We start from the raw sequence: 23222 nt of genomic DNA, 5'->3' as shown, positions 1-23222 counted from the left end.
TCATTGAATAAATTATATCATTTATAAGATATTTTCCCTGTCTTAATTTTTGGATCTTTACATTGCATTTGGATTTAACTAGTTGCCAAGTTAATTAGAGAGGTGGTGGATTGAAAATCTGATGTGTTGGTGTCTAACAGAGCAAATAGGTAATCAACAGGATTTTCAAAACCAGTAAGCAGCCAGGTACTTCATTATCAATAACACAAATGTATCTGAACTAAATCAGAATTAGGAGCCTAGTCTTGGTAGATACTTTTCAGTGTCTCACATTTTTAGGTACTTTAAAAAACTGGCCATGTGTACTTTAAATTTTAGTTATCTTATATTCTCCTATCTGGCTTTTACTTATAAATTGGAAAAGGAGAACAGCATGTCTGCTAATTCATTTCTGAATCATTTTCTCAGATGTCAATGGATTAATTCACAGGAGAAAAATATTCCTGCTGCATCTGATAATAAATAGAAACTAAAAGAAATGAAGGCAAGTTCTTATTTACACAACAAAAGCAGAAAGTACTGGGCTTTGGAAAACGTAAATATTTGCATTCAGTCTTTTGTGAAAACTACAGCACAGGGTAATAGGACATATTTATGAAGTTTGAACTGTCATAAAAAACAGCAATTTCTCAGTTTCAGCTATGTCATTATGGAACAAGGTAGCACTTAACTTAAAATCTGGAGATGAATCACTGGTGCAATATACCTCGTTATTTCTTTAATTGGTTGTAGTAATTTTAGTAAGTCTAGACTTAGCATAAGTTTTCATCAGTCTGAATTTTAATGCTTTAATCTTTAAAAAGAAAAATATATTAAATTTAAGATCTTAACAAATCTGATTTTTAAAAGTTGTAGGGTTTAGTTTTATAGTTTTAAAAAGTTTAATAGCCCTACTGAGCACTGGGCCATTATGGACCAATGCCTCCTTTGCCCCATATCTTGTCTCTGGATGTGAAGTCTCTCCTCATCAGGGCCCCAAGCACACACCAGACATCCTCACCAACTTCCCCCAGCCTTGGGCATACACATTGGCTGGAAGAGGGAACTTGATGGTGGAGACTCTGTGGAGAGTGAGCCCCGTTTTCTTTCCCTCATCCTCTCACCTGTGGGCAGAACACCAGGGACTGATGTCTGCTGGCTCGTTGGGTACCTCCAGGGAGCAGAGTGCTGTCGCAGGTGCTCTGCTCAGGTACCCTCTGGTTCCCTACCAACGTATTTTTGATTGTGGTGTTTGCACCGTTTTTCTTTTCTCACTTGTACCTTCATCATGACCCAATCAGTTGGTTTTCTCATTTTCCTCTTCTCCTTTCATCCTTTCTCTCCCTAGGAGGGCTTTATGGTGCAATAACTGTAGGAGAGTTTGTTTAAGGAGAGCATGTGACCATGGCTGCTTTCTATGATCTTTCCGATCTCTACAAATTCATCCTGGATTCCATTCTCTTCTTAATCCAGCTTCTTCTAGGTCATCAAAACTATTGTTAAAATGCAATGGTGTCCATAGGATTGTTTTTTACATCAGACATGGTGATGATTGGCATGAATCTATGATAAAATGAGGAGACGTGTGAATGAGGGGTACCTATGGACATCATTTACTTTGACTTTAGCAGGAGTTTTAATATGCCTCCTCTTGTATCCAGGTTGGGATGTTATTGTTTGGATGGCTGGAGAACTAGATGAGTAATAAACTAGTTGAATGATCAGAATTAGAGGGCAGTGGTTAATGGTCACTCTCTACCTCAAGACTGGTGACGAGTGGAGTACCACAGGAGTCTATCCTGGGACCTGTCTCTTTATCAGTTGATCTTTATCAATGACCTGGAGATGAGGAGCACATGCTTGTCAAGTCAGCAGACACCACAGTGCGGGGAGAAGTTGACATGTTCAAGGGCAGGGATGCCATCCACAGAGTCCTGGACGATCTGGAGGACGAGGCCAACAGAAACCTAATGAAATTCAACACATATGAACAGGAGTAGAGCCAGGCTATCCAGGCCAGGGAAGTGATTATCTCCCTCTTCTCAAAGCTTGTTAGACCCCGTGCTCCTTCCAGCGCGAGAAAGGTGTTGGTAAATTCAAGCAAGTTTACCAGATGTCCACCAAGACGGTCAGAGCTGGAACACTTTCCCTTTGAGGAGAGACTGAAAGACCCAGGCTTGTTCAGCCTTTCAAGGAATGGCTTCAAGGGCGACCTAACCACAGACCTGAACGGTTACAAGCTGGTCCTCAAGGAGATGGAGCCAGGCTTTTCACAGTGGCACATGGTGGAAGGACGAGAGGTAACTTCCATATATTGAAATGAGAGAGGTTCAGAATGGATGTAAGAAGAAACTTTCACCACTGGAACAGCCAAGCAGTGGGCCAGTTTTCCCAGAGAGGCTGTGCAGTCTCCATCCTTTGGATTTTTCAAGAATTAGCTGAATAAACTGAGTAACCCTGAGTAACCTCATCTGACTTCGTAGCTGATCCTGCTTTGAGTGGGAGTTTGGACCAGAGACCGCCTGAGGTCCCTTCCAACATGAATTATCCTGTGATCCTGTGATCTAAATTTCTTCACATTAAATAATGCATGGCATAGAACATTCCTTGCTCCTAGTAAAAACACCCCGCTCTTCCGTCTTCCTTCCTGTAAAAAAAGAAACATTTTTAGAACTGTCAGTTTTTCTCATGGTGTGAGAAATGTGTCTGCACTGAAAAATGGCAATATATTCCATTGTGCAAGATAGCTGTAAGAAACCTCTACAGAAACATCTAATATCAGGAACAGTCAGTTCATAAGAACTGCGCTTCTTTGTCTTGAGATATTTTTCAGTTTATCTTTCTTTAGAACAGAGTAGTGGAAGTTAAAATTAACCCTCCTTTGGTTGTAGGATGTTTCTAACCCACATAATTGCAAAGAAATACTTTAAAATATGACCCACGTGCACCCTGACGTCTCAAATAAGAGGAACAGATTAGGGGTAGAGTTTCCACTTCTGCTTAAACTCCTCCGTAGGGTCAAGTTTCAACTGGTTGATATCACTGCAGCAAAGTCTGCCCAAGAGCAGTTGGTAGGAGACTCCAGATGGGCATTTCTGGCTGTGATATTCATAATGGATCAGCAACCACAGTAGTAGATATAATTCTCCCACAGTTACTGAATCCTGTTTAGCTTCTCCTCTTTATGTTCTGGTGCCAAGATGTGACACAAGCTTCATGATATTCTGGCAGAGACGGGATGTGCCAGCGGGGAGGGAAGAGCAGACTGCCTGGGACATGGAGGGAAGGGTACAGGTGGCAGGAGAGAACAGTTGACAAAGCCTCAGGATGTCAACCTACATTCACGTGGCTGCAACGTCACCTGCAGTTACAGAAGCCCTGCAAATAGTTCTCTTAATTTAAAGGCAGCTTAGGTTTACAGGCATAAAGACCTTCGAGACTGTTACCCAAATATGGAGCATGAAGTAGTGGGGAATCTTAGGGGTAATCAGTTCATCCTAGGAAAGTCACTTTTACTAATAGCCAGAAATCCCATGTGGATGTTAGAGGGAGGCTCAGATGCGGGTTTGTGATTCTGCCCTTGCTTGTAAGGCAGTTTCCCACCTTCTGACTCTTGTCTGCTTTCCAGAATGTGCCTGGCTCAGCCTGACTACTTCAATTTAGACAATAACACCCTTTAAAGCTAGACAGTACTTAATTTCAATCTGGCATTGATAAGTGGAATATTAACACAGGTAATTCCCCCTTAAAGCCAAGAACAGCTATGGTTGTCCCTGGTACGTTGATGGAGGATTTGACCGCATGAGCATCCTTAAACTCCGAGGGGCTGCATACATGCTTTTTGTTGACATTTATTCTCATGTGCTAAATTTTTTAAATCTCTTGTTACACACAAAGATGCAGTGAGGGGAGTAAAACTGGAGCTATATTGGTTTTATCGCTAGCAATATTCTTCAAAGAATATAAAAGCGTCTTCTGTGAGGCACATATGCAAGTATATAAATTTTGTACTAATATTTCAATGATTTCTTTATTAATTCTCTGCCACAACTGTAAAATAACTTGTATGTCACACTGACACCAGAAACAAGCATAATTTCCAGGTAAACAGCCATCTAAGTACTCCTCCAGGAAATTTATGTAACTTTGGCTCCTTCCTATGGCTGAAAATGCAATAGTCTAAAACAGACACCACCGTTATGTATCCTTGGTAAAAGAGGTGTAATTATTGGTTGTGGCTGGCAGTTTATCTTATTCAGAAAAGTGGTTTCATATTAAAAGAACAAAGTCCATAATTTCTGTTAACCGTCCAGAGTAAAACAAGCTGGTATATATATTCACAGATGAATGAATCTGTTCTTTAAACATTGTAATTTTCAATAATATCTGCAGATTTGAATTTTGGTTTTTATATATATATAAAATATATATAAATTTATATATATATTCACCTGTCCAGAACAATTTTCATAACAATTTTCATTGGTCTGTCTTCAATTACTAGGCCTTTGGGGAGGTATTGTCATCTCTGATACTGTGTAGTACAAAACACTTTCATAGCAATCACTAAATAACAGACAGAAATAATGTGATTGAGACTAGAAACATAGGCTGGATGTACTCGGACATTCAGCTTTGAGAAATGTAGGAAAATTCATATGTTAGGGAGTGGCAGAAATAATCTGAAAGAGATATTTATCAGAGGACAAAGATCTTTAAAACAATAATGTTGAAGTAAAAGTAATAATAACAAAAGCTAAAGACCCCAGTCCTTCACATTCATCCACATATATGTAAGTATTTGAACTCATGGTCAGGTTACCACAGATTAACATGATGTCACATGTCTGTTGAGCATGTGATTGACTGTGCCTGTGCTCTTTTCCTGCGGTAAATATGAGGTAATGCAATTTAGCTTCATTTCCAGTAAAAGAGGAGTTTGCCGTAGATTAAGAGTAAATATAGGGACTGTTACCACAATTCATTTGAGGCGAAATCGATTGTTAAATTAAGGTAATTTGGTAATCGATCTGAACATTGATTGTTTGCAGACTTAAAATGTTAAAGCAGTCACAACAGAGTACTCTTTGGCAAACGACAGGCGAGTGGTCAGCAACGGTGCCGAAGACGGTGTTTGGTGTTTGAATGTTCCAGAGCAAGACTAGAGCCACGTCCTTTTGAGCAAAGGATTAGTGAGAGGCACCATTCTCCAAATCTGGAGATCCTGGTGCCACATCTCAGCTGGCTCCCTAGGAGCTGAATACGATTCCTGCTTAGTACAAGGACCCATTTTGATAAAAATCCACTGTTAGTCTCACAGTGCACATCTTTAGCTTTCCAGCTCATTCCTGGTCCTCTGGCTGTACATATTGCATAAATGTTAATTCACTCTTGGACTGGCTTTTGAAGCCAGCCAAGCATGCTGGGGCAGGTCCCTGATGGGACACCACCCTAAAAGAGCTACAGAAGAAAGTGCGCAGTCTGGAAACTACACAGTCCTCCAGCATAGTCCCAGAATGTTTTGTATCCTCAGCCACAGATGTCACAGGAATGCAACACAGATCTCCAGTGTCATGAAAAACCCAAGATCAAGTGCTGTGTAGCGTGGATGTGCCCTGTCTGAGTTGTAGAGGAAGAGCCCTGAACAGTTTCAGTATGAGGGCTGCTGCATTTCTTAGCCTGAGGTGGATGCAGTTGGACCTATATTTTTTTGGAAGAGTCTAGAGTATGCCTAGGAATCATAACTTAACCGCAACCTTTTTCCATTGTCCAGACACCAAGTCTCACCTTGATTTAATTATTGAAAATGTAATCTGGATTCTTCAATGTCTTCCTAGAACCGGTGTCTAGGTCAATACCTGGTAGCAGCAATGTAGCAACCATCATGCTTACAATTCACAAATATCTTAAGAACCTTCTGGGTGACCACAAGTCCATCAGTTCTTTTGGTGAAACCTTTCTGAACTGTAGAGTGTTCCATTTACAATCATTCATTAAATGACTTTCATAGTCACTTATTCCATAACAATACATTAGAAAGAAGAAAAGAGGACATAAAATTCTCTCAATATTCCCATAAAGGAATAATTTACTTAACTGAAAAAAAACGTAGTCAAGACTTTAAGTAATGCTGTTCTTTAGAATCGACCCTAATCTCCACCATGAAGTGATAAATGAGTGCTAAAGGCTAAGTAGATTATCCTAGGAAAGTCTCCTTGAAAGTCATTTGACAGCTAATCATATGTTAAGGTCAAACATTACCAGTTTCTCATGGGAGAGAAGTAGACATCCCATCTGATTTTCCTATTGTGAAAGAATTTTAGGAATATGTCCAGATTCAAGGATTCTGCAAATGTCCTCTAACACCCCTTCTCTGACACTTTTCCTGAGTTCGAATTTATCTCAATTTGGTTTGGCCAATATCTATCCCAAGGGCAACAGAGGCCTCATATATTTGGGAGAAATAGGGTACATTCTTTTCTTTTTGTTTCACTCACAGAAACTCTACTGCCCCAAAAAAATTTTGCAATATGGTTAAGGTGGAAAGGGTGCGGGGCTCTGGGACACCAGGGCGCACAAGTGGACTCTTCAGGCTCTAGTTCAGTCCATCTTCATTTCTTCAGTCTCCTTCAGCTCTATGCTAAAGATCTTATCTGAAGATACTTATCTACTGCACTCAAGTGTGAAGGCAATCTAGGATAACTGTCCTACAAATTTTAAGCGGCTCTGTGAGTAAAGTCTACAGTTAGGCGAAATGATTTGGGCATTCATGGAGGCATAGCTGGCACAACCTCTTTTCCATCCGAAGTCGCCTTTCCACACTCTAAGCTATAGTCATGCCTCAGAGGAATCAAATTTCGTAACAAGGAGCTGAACACTATAAAAGGATGTGATTGTGTCATGATACTGCTTGAAACCTATTTTTCCTTCTCGTGAATGAAAGCGCTTTCCTTCCAGAGTGGAAAGGAACATATGAATGTAGGCAAGATGATGACTCACAGCTGTAAAATTGCTCACATGCATAACATTCATGAGCATGAAGATCGGACTGCAGTCAGTATGTGGCTGCAGTTCTTGTAGACGTGTAAAAGCCACCCAGCCAGGGCACGGACAGTGCTCTCGCTGAGGCAGCCCCGAGGTGAGCGTAGGCTGCAAAACCCACTCAAGCAGCAGTGCAAGGGTTTGGGTGGCCAGCCCTCGCCGAGTGATGGTTCCCACGTCTGTGTTGTTTTCTGTACTTGGGCTTAGCTAGTTTATCTCCCCAATTGACACAGTTTTGTCTGCGCTGTAGCCCTGACTCTGACTGGTACAGCTATATTTTCTAAGGTTTTGTTACAAGACACATTTGAGAAGTATTTTGGGCCAGACCATATGCAAGTAAGAAGCAAGTGAGAAATCATGGCTTTGCAGAGCTGTGAAGTGGGGTAGATGGACAAGGGAGGAAAGGGAAGGAATGGGAGAAGAAGGATACAACTTCATCGCTTTTAACAGCAAATGACAAAATTCTTCACCCATTTTCCAGATGAAGGAAGGAAGCAGTTTTCACTTTGTAGGAAGCTTTTAAAATGACACATTTAATAAACAAAGTGACCTTAGAAATCCAGAAAGGAAGAGTGGCATTCTCTGTCTTTGCTGAGGTGGAGGAAGGAGCTGGAAGAGCCTGCCAGGGTTAATGAAGATCAAACAAGCCATTCCAGCCAGCAAGATTGTTGTGTAGAAACCACATTAAACCACACAGACTTTTCTGTCACACAGTGAGCTGGTCGAGGCAACGATGTTTGCTTATTTATTTGTTTATTTATTCAATTTACAAGAGGCTCTGGGCAGCACACTCCCTTAGGGCACGTATAATAAAAACAGTACATCAATTAAATAGCGATGTTTACAGCATTGACAGAGTGCCTAACGAAGGACTTTGAATTACTTCAGGCCTGTCCCTTTGGAGAATACTCAGCTTGTAGCTCTCGCACATCTGGAAGGTCTGGAGGAGAAAAAGGCTGCATGAATACGTGGATGTACCTTGAAACATAGTTTGAAGGACAACAGGAGCTTCGGCTGTTGTCTTATAGCTGTAAGGGAAGTGAATTCTCCAGTTTGGAGCCCTACATGAGATAAACCTGAGATTTTTTAAAGCTATTTATGTACCTACAATCACAAGTAGGCACTAGTGGGTGTTCTTACTTGCCTTGTTTTTTAATTTTAATTCCAAACTTGTTCAGCCTACAAGCAAAAATCCCACGAGGTACCAGACTACATCTACCTAACTTTAAAAATCTGGGCCTTGATAGACTACAGCTACAGCATTAGCAAGTCGTGAGAGAGGCAGCCTCTGAGGTCTCTTTTATAGCTATTTGGTCAAGCATACTTAGAGGTAAAAGCGTTGTGTTTATTAAGGGTCTGCCATATAACAAAAATACGCCCTCAGTGTAATAAAGAGTAAACTAAACAAACCTCACATACCACTCTGTTAATGTCAGCTCCCAGCCATGCAGTGTGTCCCACATGTGTCCCGTGTCCCTGTTTCCTATCTGTGTTGCCTATTTTCTCCACTTTGTAAGGCCAATGCAGAGCTGGAGTGGCCATGAAAGGAGAAATGCCACTCTCAGGACAACTGTCCTATTTCCCCGATGGCAATTTTTGTAGTGTGGTGGTGGATCCAGCCAGGGTGTCCCATCTTGTAGTCCTTCGGTCTATGCAGACTAAGTGGTCCCTGGACAAGAAAAGTTTTATTTTCCTTTTCAAACCCCAGCTGTCTGCCAACAGGTCCACAGGAATCCATGGGGAGGCCACGGGGAAGGGGCCTGTCTAGATGCATAAAGAGGAAGCAGAGAGACAAAATCTAATTAAACCTAACTGTAGACTTTTATCCTTAGACATATTTAGACAAAAAAAGCCAGCATTATCCTAAAGGCTTAGTGATTTGGGGTGCCTCCTTTTGGGGATTTCCAACTTGAAATACCCCTGGGGTTGGCTTTCAAAACCAGTGGTGCACTCTGAGTTATAAGTGGAGTTACAGATGTTCCGCACTGTCAGTCGGACCTACAGATGTTCCGCACCTACAAAATCAGACCAAAAGCCTTTTGGCTCAGGCACCCTAAAATCGTGGGCTACTTCTGCACAAGGTTACATTAGCCCAGCTCAGTTTCTGCACCTGTAGAAGTGGGCGGATGATGTTTAATTGCCTAGCTCAAAGGGGTTTTGCAAAGATCAATTAGCTAATGCCCATAAAGTGCTCCGCACGTATCCGGCACAATCGCTGTCGTGGCGTAGCACTACCCTTCCTCGCCATGCTCAGTAGGAGCACTGTTGCTTTAAAAAGGGAGCTTGTCCAAGCTCTCCTCCTCCACTGGATCTAAGATGGATGCTCCTGCTGCAGCACAGCCTGTAAGCAGACTTTGCCCAGCCTGCTTTTTTTGTTTTTCCTGGAAGCTTGCTCCAGACAAGTCAGCTGCACTGCAGACTGAGCAGAAGCAGGAGGGCAGCTCTCCCCAGGTAAGCTACCACCACCACAAAGCTGCTCATTCCCACACCTGGACGGGGTAGCACCAAGGATGCTGCCATCCTGAGAATTATGGTCCTCTCCGTCCGTGTCTCTAGCTGACTCACAATAGCTCTCAGCCAGGCAAGAGTCAAACAGCCCTGGGCCTCTGCTCTCTAACACTTCTTTCCCGGCTGACTAGCATTAATTTAGTTACCAGGAGGACAGGGAGACTCCTGTTCCCACACCCAAGGCTGATCTTGTGCACGTTCCTTTGCGTTAGCATCACCTCCGCGGAGGCGCTCCCGAATGACGTGGGAGCTGCCTGCGGCATGGCGGTCCTGAGGCCATGCTGGGGCCCGGCAGCAGGCTTTTCACCCCGTGGTGAGGAGGTGGTCTTCGGTCACCGGAGAGAGCAGAGGGATTAGCTCAGAAGGGTTCTGCAGGCTCTCGTAGGCCTGCCGCCACCGGGAGCAGTTTAAGCTGCGTTGGCTCTTTTCCCTCAGAAACGCATTGATTTTCCACTAAGCTCCTCTTCTTTGAGGCATTAAAAATGTCATCTTTAGAAGACTGCAAACTGGGCACTCGGCGCTCCAATAACTCTCCAAAGTTTAGCTTTGTTTCATCTTATTATTCCCATGGACACTTTGGAGGAGACGTTCCCTCTGTATAACTTTCATTTTACGGAGGTCTTTCCCCCGCCGCCCCACGTGGTGGAGCATCGGAGGTAGGAGATGTTCCTGACTGACACAGAGCTGGAGGCAACGTGCTTTTCCTTGATGACTTCGATTTACAGGATTGTTTCACCGCGGCCAACAGTAACAGACCCTGCTGGTACTCACTCCCACAACCCTGAGGACAGAGAACGCTTGTGCAGGGACAGCAGGGTGGAAAATCCCTGCCCCGACTTTTAAAGGCGTTTTAGAAAGAGAAGGGTGCTGTAAAGGGCCAGTGGTCAATGTTTACTGGGAAGGAGAGGAAGAGGGCCGTTGTAATCAGCCCCGTGCTTCTCCCTGAACACAGTCCGCAGCTGCAGCGGAGGGTCGGGCGAGGACTGCGAGCATCGAGGGAAAGCCTGTGCTATGAGAGTGCCCAGTCTAGAAGCTCCCATGAATGAGAAGGTTGATAGAATCCCCAGGCAACCCAGGATTAAACTCTCTTCTCCTCCTTCTGTTTTCTGTGACCCGCAAGGCTTTGCAGTCTCGCTTTTAAAGCCACGACGATGGGCGTCAGCCCATGGAGGCAGAGAGAATCCGTTGTCTGTGCCACAATATTAAAAACACAAGAGCAACGCCCTCCCAGCTTTCACTGGGTAACCTTTTCTTTTCCCACTGGGAAAAACTGATCAGGCTACAGAGCAAGACACACCGGAACAGTTGAGAGGAGAAGAGAAAATGACTTTCAGAGGCATTTTTCTTCAATGGCCCCTTGCCATTATTAGTGGCTCAGCTGGTTGGCATCTCTGTATGGTTTGGAGTCAAGGGCAGCCCCCTCTACAAAAAGAAGAAGGTGGGCGTTGATGGTTTTCCCTTGTTGACAATGGCTGTTTCCCAGATGCGGGATGGATGCATTTAACAGAGGGATCTGCAATCTCTGCTCCCTAAATTACACTGTCAAAGTCACATAAGGGGTTCCTGTGTGCCTACCGTGTCCAGGACCAACGTCCATGGCCCGTCCTGAGCACACTGGGGTTAGAAAAGGCAGCAAACAGAAAGCCTAAGCAGATGTTGTCATATGGCTGTTTCTGCTATAGTTTTGTTGGAGTTTTCTTGGAAAACTTGCTGTAGAATTTAGCTGTGACCACAGTCACATCTCTTATTTGCTTTCAGTTGACATTGGAGTGAACGAAGTTTAGGGTTTGGGTTTTTCTTGGTTTGTTTGGTTTGGGTTTTTTATGGAATGAGAATTTCATAGCTGAAAAGACATTAAATGCTAAAAGCTATGAGAATAGTGGCATTTGCCAGAAATGAACACAGAATTTCCTGTTAAAAAAATCTGAGGAAAATCAGTGACAATATTCCTGACTGCTGAGAACGGCTGGAGAACACTCACTTTTAATGGGAACTGGGGAAAATGGATACATTTATATATAGAAAAATTGTAAAAAAAAAAACCCAACCCCAAACATCTGGTTAATCAGGACTTCTTTCTTCATATATCAGTGAGAATTTCTGAGCAAAAGAAAAGCCTTACAGAGGAAACCAAAGGTGGTGTTCTGCTTCTAGCAGACATGGTGACAGCCTGGGTTCATCTCTGACATGAAATGTGTGTCTGATTATCACCCAGCCAGCGTGCCTGTACCCTAACCCATAGTAAGTGTTAACCATAATAATATGGAGCAAGTAATGTAAGACTTTACAAAATAGGATTTAGTTTTAGGTTCAGTCCATTTCTTTCTTTATTTATTATTGTCTGCCTGAAATTATAGTTTTGTTTAATGACATTTTGTAATCAAGATATCAGACTTTCTTGCAAAAAGCTAGTAATGTTGTGAAAAATTCATTTCTCCAAAGTGCCAAAAAGCCCGACCTTCTCGTGAATTGTGATGCATCATCGGTTTTATTTTTGCTTCTGCTTTCATCAAGTACTTTTCCTTTAGGCTTATCATTCGTCTCTAAATAGTAGTACCATATGACACAAGGAATGAAGGCTGGTTTCCGGTGGTTCCTCTCTGGAGCTGCCAGCAGCAGTGTGAACTTCTCAGTACTAGAGACGGTAGTATAGACACTGGCTTTCCAATAAAAGCAAATCATGGGAACCACATTTGAAAATTAATGCCAGCCTCTCATGAAACACTTTTAGGAAATGGTCAAGGTAATAATAATGATTTTTTACTTGTTTTTAGATTTGGTTTTGATTTTGTGATTTCTTCTGTGTCTTAACTTTTATTTAGATCATAACAGCATTTCACACATCACTCTTAAAAGAGATAGACTCCTTATTTTCCTTCAGTCAGGTATAGTCCCCATTGATTTCCCACCTATATGGGCCATTAATGATCACCAAAATTTAAATTCCATATCACCCAAAGGCAATGAGGTCTAAGCAGTGTATGTATCTTCTCAGTAACCAGAGACACAGTTCTTGAAAGTGGACTTCCCCTGTGAAACTCCTTTTGGGGATGTAACACTCTGTGCTCCAGCTAGTCTAAATCCCAGGAAGAATTACTTCCAAGTGCTTTTTATTGAAGTCCATATCCTTAGCACCCTGGAATTTGTCAGAGGAATGGCACATGTAAAGTTCAACATAAATAAATGGCCTGAAAGCAATAGCATGAAATACAAATGTGAAGTGTTGCAGGTAGGAAGGGATATCCAATTGCACGAATACCAAATCTGTATTGATTAGACAGGCAGCAGAGAAGGACGGGGTTGGGTAGAAATGAATCCCAGAGTGAGTCTCAGTGAAAAATGTGAGGCTATTGCAAAGCTAATGTAAAAAACTTGGTCTATATTTAGAGAATTAGTGTAAGCGAGAGGTGGAAGGAATTATTCTGCTGGGCAATGTCGTGGTTTGGATGCACACTTTGGGAGGGATGGAGAGATTTTAGAGGAAAAGACCAAGGACATAAAGGATTTTATAGTGTACACGCTATGCTGAAGTTTGAAAGAATTAAGTAGAACAAGTTAGGATAAACAATGACCATCTTCAAATATATGAAAGCTACTGTTATAATAATGACTGAGATCTATTAGGCTACAACTTCTCATTATGGAAAAGAGACCGGTTAGAGAGGATACAGCACTGGTTTATAAAATCATGAGTGACATGGAGAGGATGAATAGGAGTTGACTGTTCCTTGTTTCTTCTGTTGCGACATTTTGAGACAGCTGATAAAGATATCAGGAGCAAGATTCATAAGAAACACAAAAAGAGAGATTGTCATAGGAGAATTGGAAGGCCTGAGGAACTTCTCACCAAAGAATGTTATGAAAGTAGAAGTTTACATGGATTCAAGGGGAGACTGGAAAATTACTGCCAATTATTGTGCTTCCTACTGGGGGAGTCCCGCTTGCACACAGCAGGAAGGACGTGTGTGCAGAGCTGGTGACCATGTGTAGGACTGTGGCCAAGCTTACGCCTCTGTTTAATGCATATAGTAAATATGTGTGTGGTGCAGTAACTTCCGTGCATATTGACATAACTGAGCTAGCTAGTTTATTGGTAGCAACAGTGTAGTAACATAAAATTCACTGTAAGCGAACCCCTCTTCTGCCCCAGAAGTCTGGGTAAATACTAAAGCTCTTAGTCCTTGGTGAGCTCTAGCGTGTGGTGGCTAAACTGATCATTTCAAGCTCGTTTAGGTGCATGTGTATTACACTATAATCACTTGAAGACTTCAGTAGGTCTACATAATGACATTAAAGTGGGGCATATATATTCTGAATGTGCTGTGTGCATGTTTTCACTCCGTGTTGGCAGGACCAGGCCTTTATTTCTGTTTGTCACAGAAAATCTTAAAAATTCTAACACGAGATATAAATAGGAGTCTTCAGAAAAGCAGAGCTGTTCTGTAGCTATTGAGGACTGGCAGTAATATGCTTGTTTTTTTCCTTCAAGCTGATACTTAATTCGAGTAATTTTTCTCCCCTCTCTCATTTTTCTTTTAAATTTATACCTGGCTAAAGAAGTTACTTTAAAAAATTATATGCAGTTGGTGACTTTGTAAGTGATTTAACAGATCAAAATTATTTTCAGAAATAATGCAGACAGTTTTCCACTGCTTAAAAATGTAAAACCGTGCTGGCAATGTGTCACTTTAAAATATGTAAACACTTATGAACATGAGTACTTTTTGTAAGAGTATTCCCATTAACTTAAAAATCACTGTTTATATGACTGTGTAGTTAGAGATATGGGCATTTAATTAGAAGGCATTATCTCCATCTTCAGGTGGAGAGATTGACTCATGTAATGCTTTCTAAGCTGTCTACCGTATCTGAATTCTCAACGCATGGGTGTTTTTCAGAGCATCCAAGCTGTCCTCTGCCTATCGATCTGCCTCCATGCAGTGATCTCAAGGTACTCGAGGACAACTTTCCATCTTCACGAGTTGTCCATGCCCTTGTCAGCTCTAGGTGAAGCAAAGCAGCTCTCCACCAGCAGGGTCTGCTGTTGGCAGGAGCCAACTGGCAACTCATCCCTGTCTATATCCAGAGATTTGAGAAAGCCGAGCCAGCTGCCACAAGCCACCGTGTGAGGTGCAGCAGCTGCTGTTCGTGACAGTGGAAGCGGTGGCTCCCAGCAGTCGCAACGGCATCTCGCAGAAGCAGCAAACCTGTCTCTACGCAGATGTCCCTGGGGGCTCTCTGTCCCACCGCCATCCCAGTGGCCCTATTAATCTCCTTCTTATGGCAGGACTGGCCCAGATCTAGTCTAGTCCTTGAGCCTTTGGACACAAAAAAATGTTGTGTTATCCCCATTTCTAAAAGCAGGGGTGAAAATGCAGTCTCATGTTACCCCTTAGTGCAGGGTCAAACGTAGCTTGTGTGAGGTGTGGAGACATCACAAAATAGCAGGTCCTCCATTGATTTTAGCTGCTCTTGAGCTGATATTTGGTGACTGTAGGGTCTTTCCTGGGTGGGCTTCAATGATGTGCGCTCACAGCCCAGAAGGCCAACTGTATCCTGGGCTGCATCAGAAGAAGCGTGACCAGCAGGTCGAGGGAGGGGATTCTGCCCCTCTGCTCCGCTCTGGTGAGACCCCACCTGCAGTTCTGCGTCCAGGTCTGGGATCCTCAGCACAGGAGAGACAGGGACCTGTTGGAGCGGGTCCAGAGGAGGGCCATGAAGATGATCAGAGGGCTGGAGCACCTCTCCTGTGAAGACAGGCTGAGAGAGTTGGGGTTGTTCAGCCTGGAAGGGAGAAGTCTCAGGGGACACCTACCTTATAGCAGCCTTCCAGTACCTAAAGGGGGCTTATAAGAAAGATGGGGACGAACTTTTTAGCAGGGCCTGTTGCAATAGGACAATGGTTAATGGTATTAAATTAAAAGCAGTGAGCTTTAGAGTAGATATAACGAAGAAATTTTTTACGATGAGGGTGGTGAAACACAGGAACAGGTTGCCCAGGGAGGTGGTCAATGCCCCATCCCTGGACACATTCAAGGTCAGGTTGGACGGGGCTCTGAGCAACCTGATCTGGTTGAAGATGTCCCTGCTCATGGCAGGGGGGTTGGACTAGATGATCTTTCCTTCCAATGCAAGCTATTCTATGATTCTATGATAATTGTTCCAAAGGCAGGTGGATTTTCAGGCTTAGTTTGCCCAGGCTTCTGATACTCACCAACAGACAAATATCAGCAAAATAAAGGCTTGTCGTCGCCATTCTATTCCCCAAAATGACCAGCTTACATAAAGTGTAGACATAGCTGAGGTCCCTGAAATGCCCTAAGTAGAGTCCCTCCAAATGACAGGACAGCTGTGAAAACTTTGGTTTAGACTAGAGGTTTGAGACTGTTTTGTTCTTAAGGAACAGTTGTGTGCAGTCATTTCTATTTTGATGGGGATCTTTCAAGTCTGTTTTATATTTATATTCTCTGGTTCCTTCTGTACATGCTGCCTGTGGTGCAACAAGCCTTTTCCCTTTTTCTTTCATCTAATACGATTCTTCGAGAAGACAACTTCTCTTTAATCACTGTCAGAGACAGGTTTAGTTTTTAGGAGGCTTGATTAGCTTACAGGGACTTCAGAGAAGAGCAACTGAGAAGGTGATTTTGAATTCTAACAAAAGATAAGAAGAAAGTTAACAATGCATATAGCTTGGCCAAGGGTCTGTAGATCATCTTGATCTTCTGGTATCTAATGGATGTGGTAGGGGCTTAGAGGAATTTTTAATGGTATAGCAATGGAACAAAAAGTTGTGTAGTGAAAATGGGGAAGGGGAAATACACAAATCTGTACTATAATACCAAAACTTAAGCAATTTCCTCAACAGAAACAGCAGGGAATTTTAAAAGAAAACAACAGTTAAATATCCTAATATAGTCAAGGGTGAATATCTAAAAATTCTTTGTGACTTTCCAGGTGTTTACTTTTATTTTTTTCCATATTGGCCTTCTTGATTGTCATATGATATGTCAGGTACAGGGCTAAGTATTGTTATTTGAACTAGCTCCAAAGCAGGAGGAGGTATATACACATCAGGTGAGGAACTATCATGCAAACATGACCATAATACTTCCAGAAATGCAACTCAGTTGTTCCAAGTTAATTCATCTATTTCCACATAACGGTGCACTGTGAAAGGCAGACATGGTCGGAGAACCTGGAAAGGTTGGGTGAAGGCAGCTGCCAGAGAGACTGGTAGAGCAGGAGAAATTTTACCAGCTGAACAGACCAAATGGAAATGATAAGTGGAGGAACAGTTCTTGTTCCTCCCAAATCCAGCAGGTGAGGGAGCGAGTAACTTTTGCAAAGACTAAGCTCAGACAGTAGCAGGTGACTTTTATTCGCTGGCGGGGTCGTTTTACTCGAAGCTTCTGACAATACGCTGCAATTTGCTGGGAGTTTCCCTTTTTGCTAATAGCAAAAGAGGTGCGCTTCGTTGTAACAGCACAGCAGTTGTGAGCAAGCGGGCTGGATCAGTGCATTCAAGTCCAAAGAAAGGTGCAGGGCTCACAAAACTCAGCAGATCTGCAGAGTCTTTTTCATACGGTAACACCCACAGCGTATGTTCCTCTGCTTATCCCATCAGACAGAGCGACAATGTGGACATAGATTTTCCAAGAACCCTTGCTCCTGCAGTATGACTGTGATTTAAATGCCTTTCCTGGCAATTAGCAATTTACTTCTGTGTCTGTGATGAGTGCTATTGTTAAAAAAAAAAAAAAAGATAGCAGGGAATCTCTGAGCAAATGTTTTCTTATAGCAGTTTTCTATACGTGGTTGTCACTTAATTGAAATAAATGTCTTGGCCAATTGTGATATGAGTTATTATTCCAATCTGTCATTGGAATGAATCTTCCTTTTCTGATCTTTTCCCAAATGACTGTGCGTCAGGTAACTGTTTTTCACTTGAAAGCAACAATTAGTTTAAGTGCGAAGGGATGTATTTCATGCCTTGTGCAATACTCAGGTGATTGGTGTTCCATGCATCTTAACACTGAAATGAAATCACAGGTGAAACCCATTCTGGTTGAAAATCTGCAATAGTGTCAGGGATTGGGGAAGAAATGGGCATTTTAATGAACAGATATGTCCTCCCTTTTGAGAGCACGAGCCAGCTGAATGCAGTCAGATCCAAAAGATCCAAGAGGCTAACTGGCTGATTTTTCCTTCCCTTCTTTGAAATCTGAATTTGGAATGAAATGCAGGTGATTTTAATTAGGCCCTGTGAATATTAATCGGAAATCACATTTGTGTCATTATAAGTCCAGTTTTAAATCAGGACATTGTGTTTAAAACATTGAAAAGTGCAGATGCGATGTGTTCTTATATTAGAAATGCTAATGATTAGGACAGATTGAGGGCATTACTGATCACTTAAATGTCTAAGATGGGTGGATATTAGAACTGCTAAACCAGTTAAATAGCACAGTTTTCTGGCATTTTGTAGTAGTGTCTCCTAAAAATATTTTCATGCCACCCCCATCCCAAATTAACGCTTCTAAGGCCAGTGATGTAGTGTGCTCACACCTTAAGGTAGCACTGTGATTCATGTTTTAATGATAGTGGCTGCTGGCTGTAACTATGGAATGTATTGTCATGGAAACTACACTTTTCTATATTTACACCAGTGCTGGTTATGCGAGAGACAGTACTTGAAAGAAAATCTGTATAATATATAGCTTAATAACGAGACAGGCAAGCTAGGAATAAACAGATCAAAGATTCAGCAATGTTACAGCTGCTGTTTGTCACCATGGTATGTTTCTAAACAGGCTCAGTCACTGTTTCAGATGATAACTAGCACAGCAAGTCAGAAAGAAGTGCTGCTGCGATGTCACTTTGGACTAACGGGTCAGAAAAACTTAGATTATTGATAGCTGATTGATTGACATCTGCGTAGTGAACTCCCATGATGTGGAACTCTTATGTCCAGGCTGTTTGGAAAAAAGTAGGAGCTGAGTGAATTGAGGACACTGGGTTGTAAGAGCCTGTTATTTGCAAGAAATAAATCTTCAGAAATGGAACTGGGTTGTAACTAACTGTGGAGCAGTTCTATCTGTCACTTCAATCTAGAAACTACTGTCATTTTACTGAGCTTGGGCTCTTGTGAGCTCTGAGTTCAAAAATATGGAGTGAGAAACAATAATCAGAAAATATTATACCAAGTTGAAATTTAGCTACACACAAAAATTGGACAAAAAATAAAGTTATTGTATGGTGCAAAAGAAACAATAGGATCAAAGCTGTTTAAAAGAATGGTACTTTTACAGTTTTGAACTTTACAAAGTGAAGGTAAGTTATACCGAAGAAATTCTACTTAACATTTAGATGGATACATCCATGCACTACCCAAACTTACATACTTTTATATAAATACAAAATCTTAATAGAGGAGGTCTCCCACATTAGGGTCTGCAGCCTCAGGCAGACCTTTTTAAAAATTCTGTACCGTTCACTCTCTATACTCCTTGACCTGGCTGCACACAGAGACCTCCATTTGCCATTTTCTCCATTCTGTTGTATAACAAATTTTTGGTTCGGGTTTATTACAGAAAATTGTTTCAGCTGTGCCTTAAGAACTCACTCGCGATTGCCAGGGAGACAAGCTGCTCTCATTTCTTTAGCAAGAGTTTCTAATTCGATGGGCAGAGCTTAGAGAGTTGCAAAAAAGCAGGGTCAAGTCACTGCGAAACAACTGCTGGGTTTACCTTGCTATCAGCTGTGAAATCGTTGAAGGCATCGCTTTACTTTCTACATCGTAGCATTTTCATTTTATATTTATGTATCTGCCATGACCGAACCTAAAACTGGAGGATATATTCATCCAACTTTTGATATAAATAATCCTCTTAAAAAGCACAGCTAGCGGTTTGCTCATCCAAATGCTTTATTATGCATTTTCAGCTGGTGTTGCTTTAACTGAAGGAACAGCGACAGCTGTAACTGAATCCAAACCAGCGTTATGCTCCCAAACTTCTTTAATTATTGCATTTCTGGAATACAGCAAGTCGTTTGCAGGTTACAGGATAGCAGTACTAGCTGGACTCCTTAGTTACATCACCTCAAAAGCAGAGTTTAAAGAGGGTTGCATTTTAAGCTTCATGCCGGTGCATTTTCCGTGTAACTTCATATCTTTATTCAGTGTCTCCTGCAATCCTTCAACCTGTCTATTTGTAAATTCGTGCCTGGAGAAAGCTCCCATGTGGCAAGCCAGGATTGGATAAATGTTACTTGTATTTCTCTGATTGCAAACTCCCAGCATCTGGGATTTTCAGCTTTGAGTACAGTTTGTTTCATGCTGAGATTCATCTTTTTGGGGAAAGCAAAGGTCATCGCTTCTCCGGAGTTGCGACTGATTTGATTCTTTTTCTCGGGGAGGCGCTGGGAAGGGAATCCTTACTGGAATGCATATTGATAAAGGCTGAGGATTCTGGCTTCTTAGATAAGTAATTTTTTTTCTCTTCTCTCCCCACAATGACTATGTATTGCAGCAACTCACTGGCTTTTTACCAAATCAGGAGCTGCAGTATTTTTCTTCCGATGGAATAATTTCAGCCCACTTCAGCTAGCATGACAATCTTATGTGATTGTTATGAGTAGGCGTTTACATCCTTTTACATGCTAATACTGCCACACCTGCTAGTCCCCCTCATTTCCATTTCTCTCTTTTCTTTTTCTTTTTTTTTTTTTTTTTTTTTTTTTCCCCGATGTAAAAACTAATTTCCCAGAGGAAGGGAAATCCTGAGATTCGTGATCAATGCTGCATCGTTGATTCATCAACAAAGAAGGGGATGGCTGAATGGGACACAGGTAGAGATTCAAGCAGGCTGCTTCTGACCAGCAAGAGAAAAGCTAGCTGTTGAGCAGCATATGTTGCCACTCCATGTGCTGTATTAGCTACTTGTTTTTAGCCTTCAGTAGGCTGCCACTACTGCAGCACTAAAGGAATGTGCCCTATTGTTAAAAATCCTGACTGCTTTACACCAATGATTTGCCACTGCAAAGTTGCATGCACCAACAACACTTTGTCGTTGATGTTTGGATGCAAGGTAGGATGTGGTTAATGTATTTAAATGCATGCTGTAACTCCTTTGAATATCTGTGCTATTTAATTTGAATGTCTGACTAGAGATTTCGGTGCAAATTACGATACGTTGGCTATAAATTAGGGCTTACAGCCGGTACGTTTTAAATGTTAGGAAAAAAATCAGAAGTAAAGCTTTTTTATTTCCCAGGGTTGTACGAGTATAGATTTACATAGGAGAATCTAACGGATTATGAAGCATTTGGTTTAGAGTTGATTGTATACTTAGCTAACAGTGCTAAGATTACTAAACCACTACTCTGCCATTTGCCCAGCTTTATTGATTTTGATGTGTATACTGTTATTACAAAAACACAAACCAGCAAGACTGAATGTGTTTTTTCCATTTATATTGCTGACATGGCTTTTAACCATAAAAGCAATACTAAAGTATACAGCCCTGCACTTCTCTGTAAGAAATAAATAAAGTAAGCTCCTGAACCCATTTTTAAGTCTACAGGAATATCTTTAAATAAATGTTTTCTTCTAGGGACTGGACAATCATTTAATTTCTCTTTTAAATTTAAATCAAAAGGTGGCGCAGTTAGTCAGAGAAGTTTCTTTTCTGGATGTGTAATGCAATGCCACCCCAATTTTTTTAACAAAGGTGCTGGATTGGACTATGTTTTTCCCCACATACATCGTGACTTGACAGTAGAGTATAACCAGTGTTGTTTGTTGTTCTACTGAAATAATTCAAAAGTGATGGCATGTTTTTAAAACTTATTATCTTTGAATAAACAAGTTTGGTTCTTGGATCACTGGATCAATCATGAAGATTTTACGGGGGAGGAGGGTGCAGATTTTGTCCCATTCCTTTTCCTTGCTATTCTTAAATACTGAATGATATTAAAACTGTTCCTCTCTGTTCAAATAGAGTAGGAAATGAGCAATTTATAAAAAATGGTAGTGATAGTAATTATTTTTAAATCACCTGTGTAACTTTTTTAATCCTCAAAAATGGCTAAGCTACAAAAATCAAATTTTAGTTGTACAGTCCACAAACTAGGGAACACAGTATAATTTCTGAGTTCCTATGTGACAGACTAGCCTAAATAAAATGAAGTAACTTTATGAAATAGGTTATAGATGACCCAATGCTCCCTAAACGTAGTTCAGCTAGAGGTTAATAACAGATCATCTACTGGTTCGTATAATAAACTCAAACTAGGTTACAGTCAACCATTTACAAATTATTTGTCTACCTTCTCATTTTCCTCAAACTATGGCCTGCCTACATCTCTGGTTACTGGAGACTTTCGTGAACTAAAGTTTCTTGTTTCTTCACTTCCATTTTTAATAGGCAAAACTATGTTCTATTAGTGAAAGAGTTATAATTTAATTGCTGTGTCATGATGCCACTAGTGATATAAATAGCATCAATAGTTTAACAGTTTAAAAGCTTTTTTAATTTGCATCTTTTTTTCATAAGAACAATTCATATTTCTTTTTTATTTTAACTTTAAAAACTTAAACTCTCTTGTTTTCAAGTGTTAAATTCTTATTAATAAAGGTGAATTATTAGGCAGGGGAAATTAAATGCAAGCCACCCTTCTACAAAGGTAGGCCAGTGGCCTAGGGACTAGTATCCAATTTGTATTCCTGCCTGTAAGCATGATTTTCAAAGGATATTCTTTGATGCACTTAAGTTCTTTCATGATTTTGAGATCTTGTTAGGAAGAAGCAAGAGAATAAAAATCATAAATTTCAAACTTTTTTTTCCTCCTCTTTCTTTAGCACTTCAGGCTCATTAAGTTAGTCACAGTCAATGTTTTATCTTCTTGTGGTGGTGTATGAACTACTTCTCAAATGAAAAGTGGATGTGTGGGATAGTGATAATTTTCAGAAAGATGAGAAGGAGCACGAACGAACTGACTTATCTTGGGTTGGTTCAACACATGTCAGATTAGCACCTTTTGATACCACCATCAAGCATACATGAGAGATTCTGTATACATACCAGTGTATCACCTCACTTCAAATACCTTTTTCTCATTTCCATTTGTTCTGCAGCCCATATCTAAATACAATACTTTTTGCTTTGGACACATAGGGTTGTATTTCTAGGTTTATGGGTGCGGAACCATTGTTAACAAGCAAATAATTTTGAACAAGAAGTAAGGATGTTTCTTTTTAGGAAATCGTTTAGTTACGTGACATGAAATCATGGATCTAAGCATGCTCACAATATTATGACTTCTACAATCACGTGGTTCTTGAACTCAGGAAGCAGAGTAGTATACTGGAATGACACTTTATATTCTGTGTGGAGAAAAATAGGTCCTCAGAATAGAAGATTTTAAAAATATAGGTAGTGGAATAGACAACAAAGGAATTCAAAGTTCAGGAAAATATCTCCAAGTGTTAAAATAACCAGGTCAGTTTATTAACTAGCTCCTTTCAAGAGGACAGTGCAAGTTACAGGAATGCACTATTGCTCATACTCTTGATTTACAGCTTTTACTTTTAATTTTGTGCCAAATACAGCCATCTTTTCCTATGGGCACAGAATTGAGTGAGAGAAATGCATCACATCAGAACCATCACACCCATTTTTATCTGTTCCCAATGC

The 23222-nt window shown here is 41.2% G+C and overlaps 1 protein-coding gene across 25 annotated transcripts in view; it reads left to right on the top strand.

Annotated features, from left to right (window-relative positions):
* Positions 1–23222, top strand: part of DLG2 (discs large MAGUK scaffold protein 2) — a 1026767-nt gene that overhangs the window by 345700 nt on the left and 657845 nt on the right. Inside the window, exon 1 of one of the 25 annotated variants that reach the window (XM_030042413.1) lies at positions 19865–20615. The exons of 22 other annotated variants lie outside the window; for them this stretch is intronic. In XM_030042413.1, the coding sequence (XP_029898273.1) occupies positions 20514–20615 (102 nt within the window). In that variant the 5' untranslated portion in view covers positions 19865–20513. Of the gene's footprint in view, positions 1–19864; positions 20616–23222 lie in introns of those variants that run through there. 2 more of the 25 variants (XM_030042421.2, XM_030042426.2) reach the window with 2 other exon arrangements.

This window comes from Aquila chrysaetos, chromosome 19, assembly GCF_900496995.4.
Source record: "Aquila chrysaetos chrysaetos chromosome 19, bAquChr1.4, whole genome shotgun sequence".
Classification (NCBI taxonomy): Eukaryota; Metazoa; Chordata; class Aves; order Accipitriformes; family Accipitridae; genus Aquila; species Aquila chrysaetos.
This window is presented reverse-complemented; position numbering and strand designations above follow the sequence as displayed.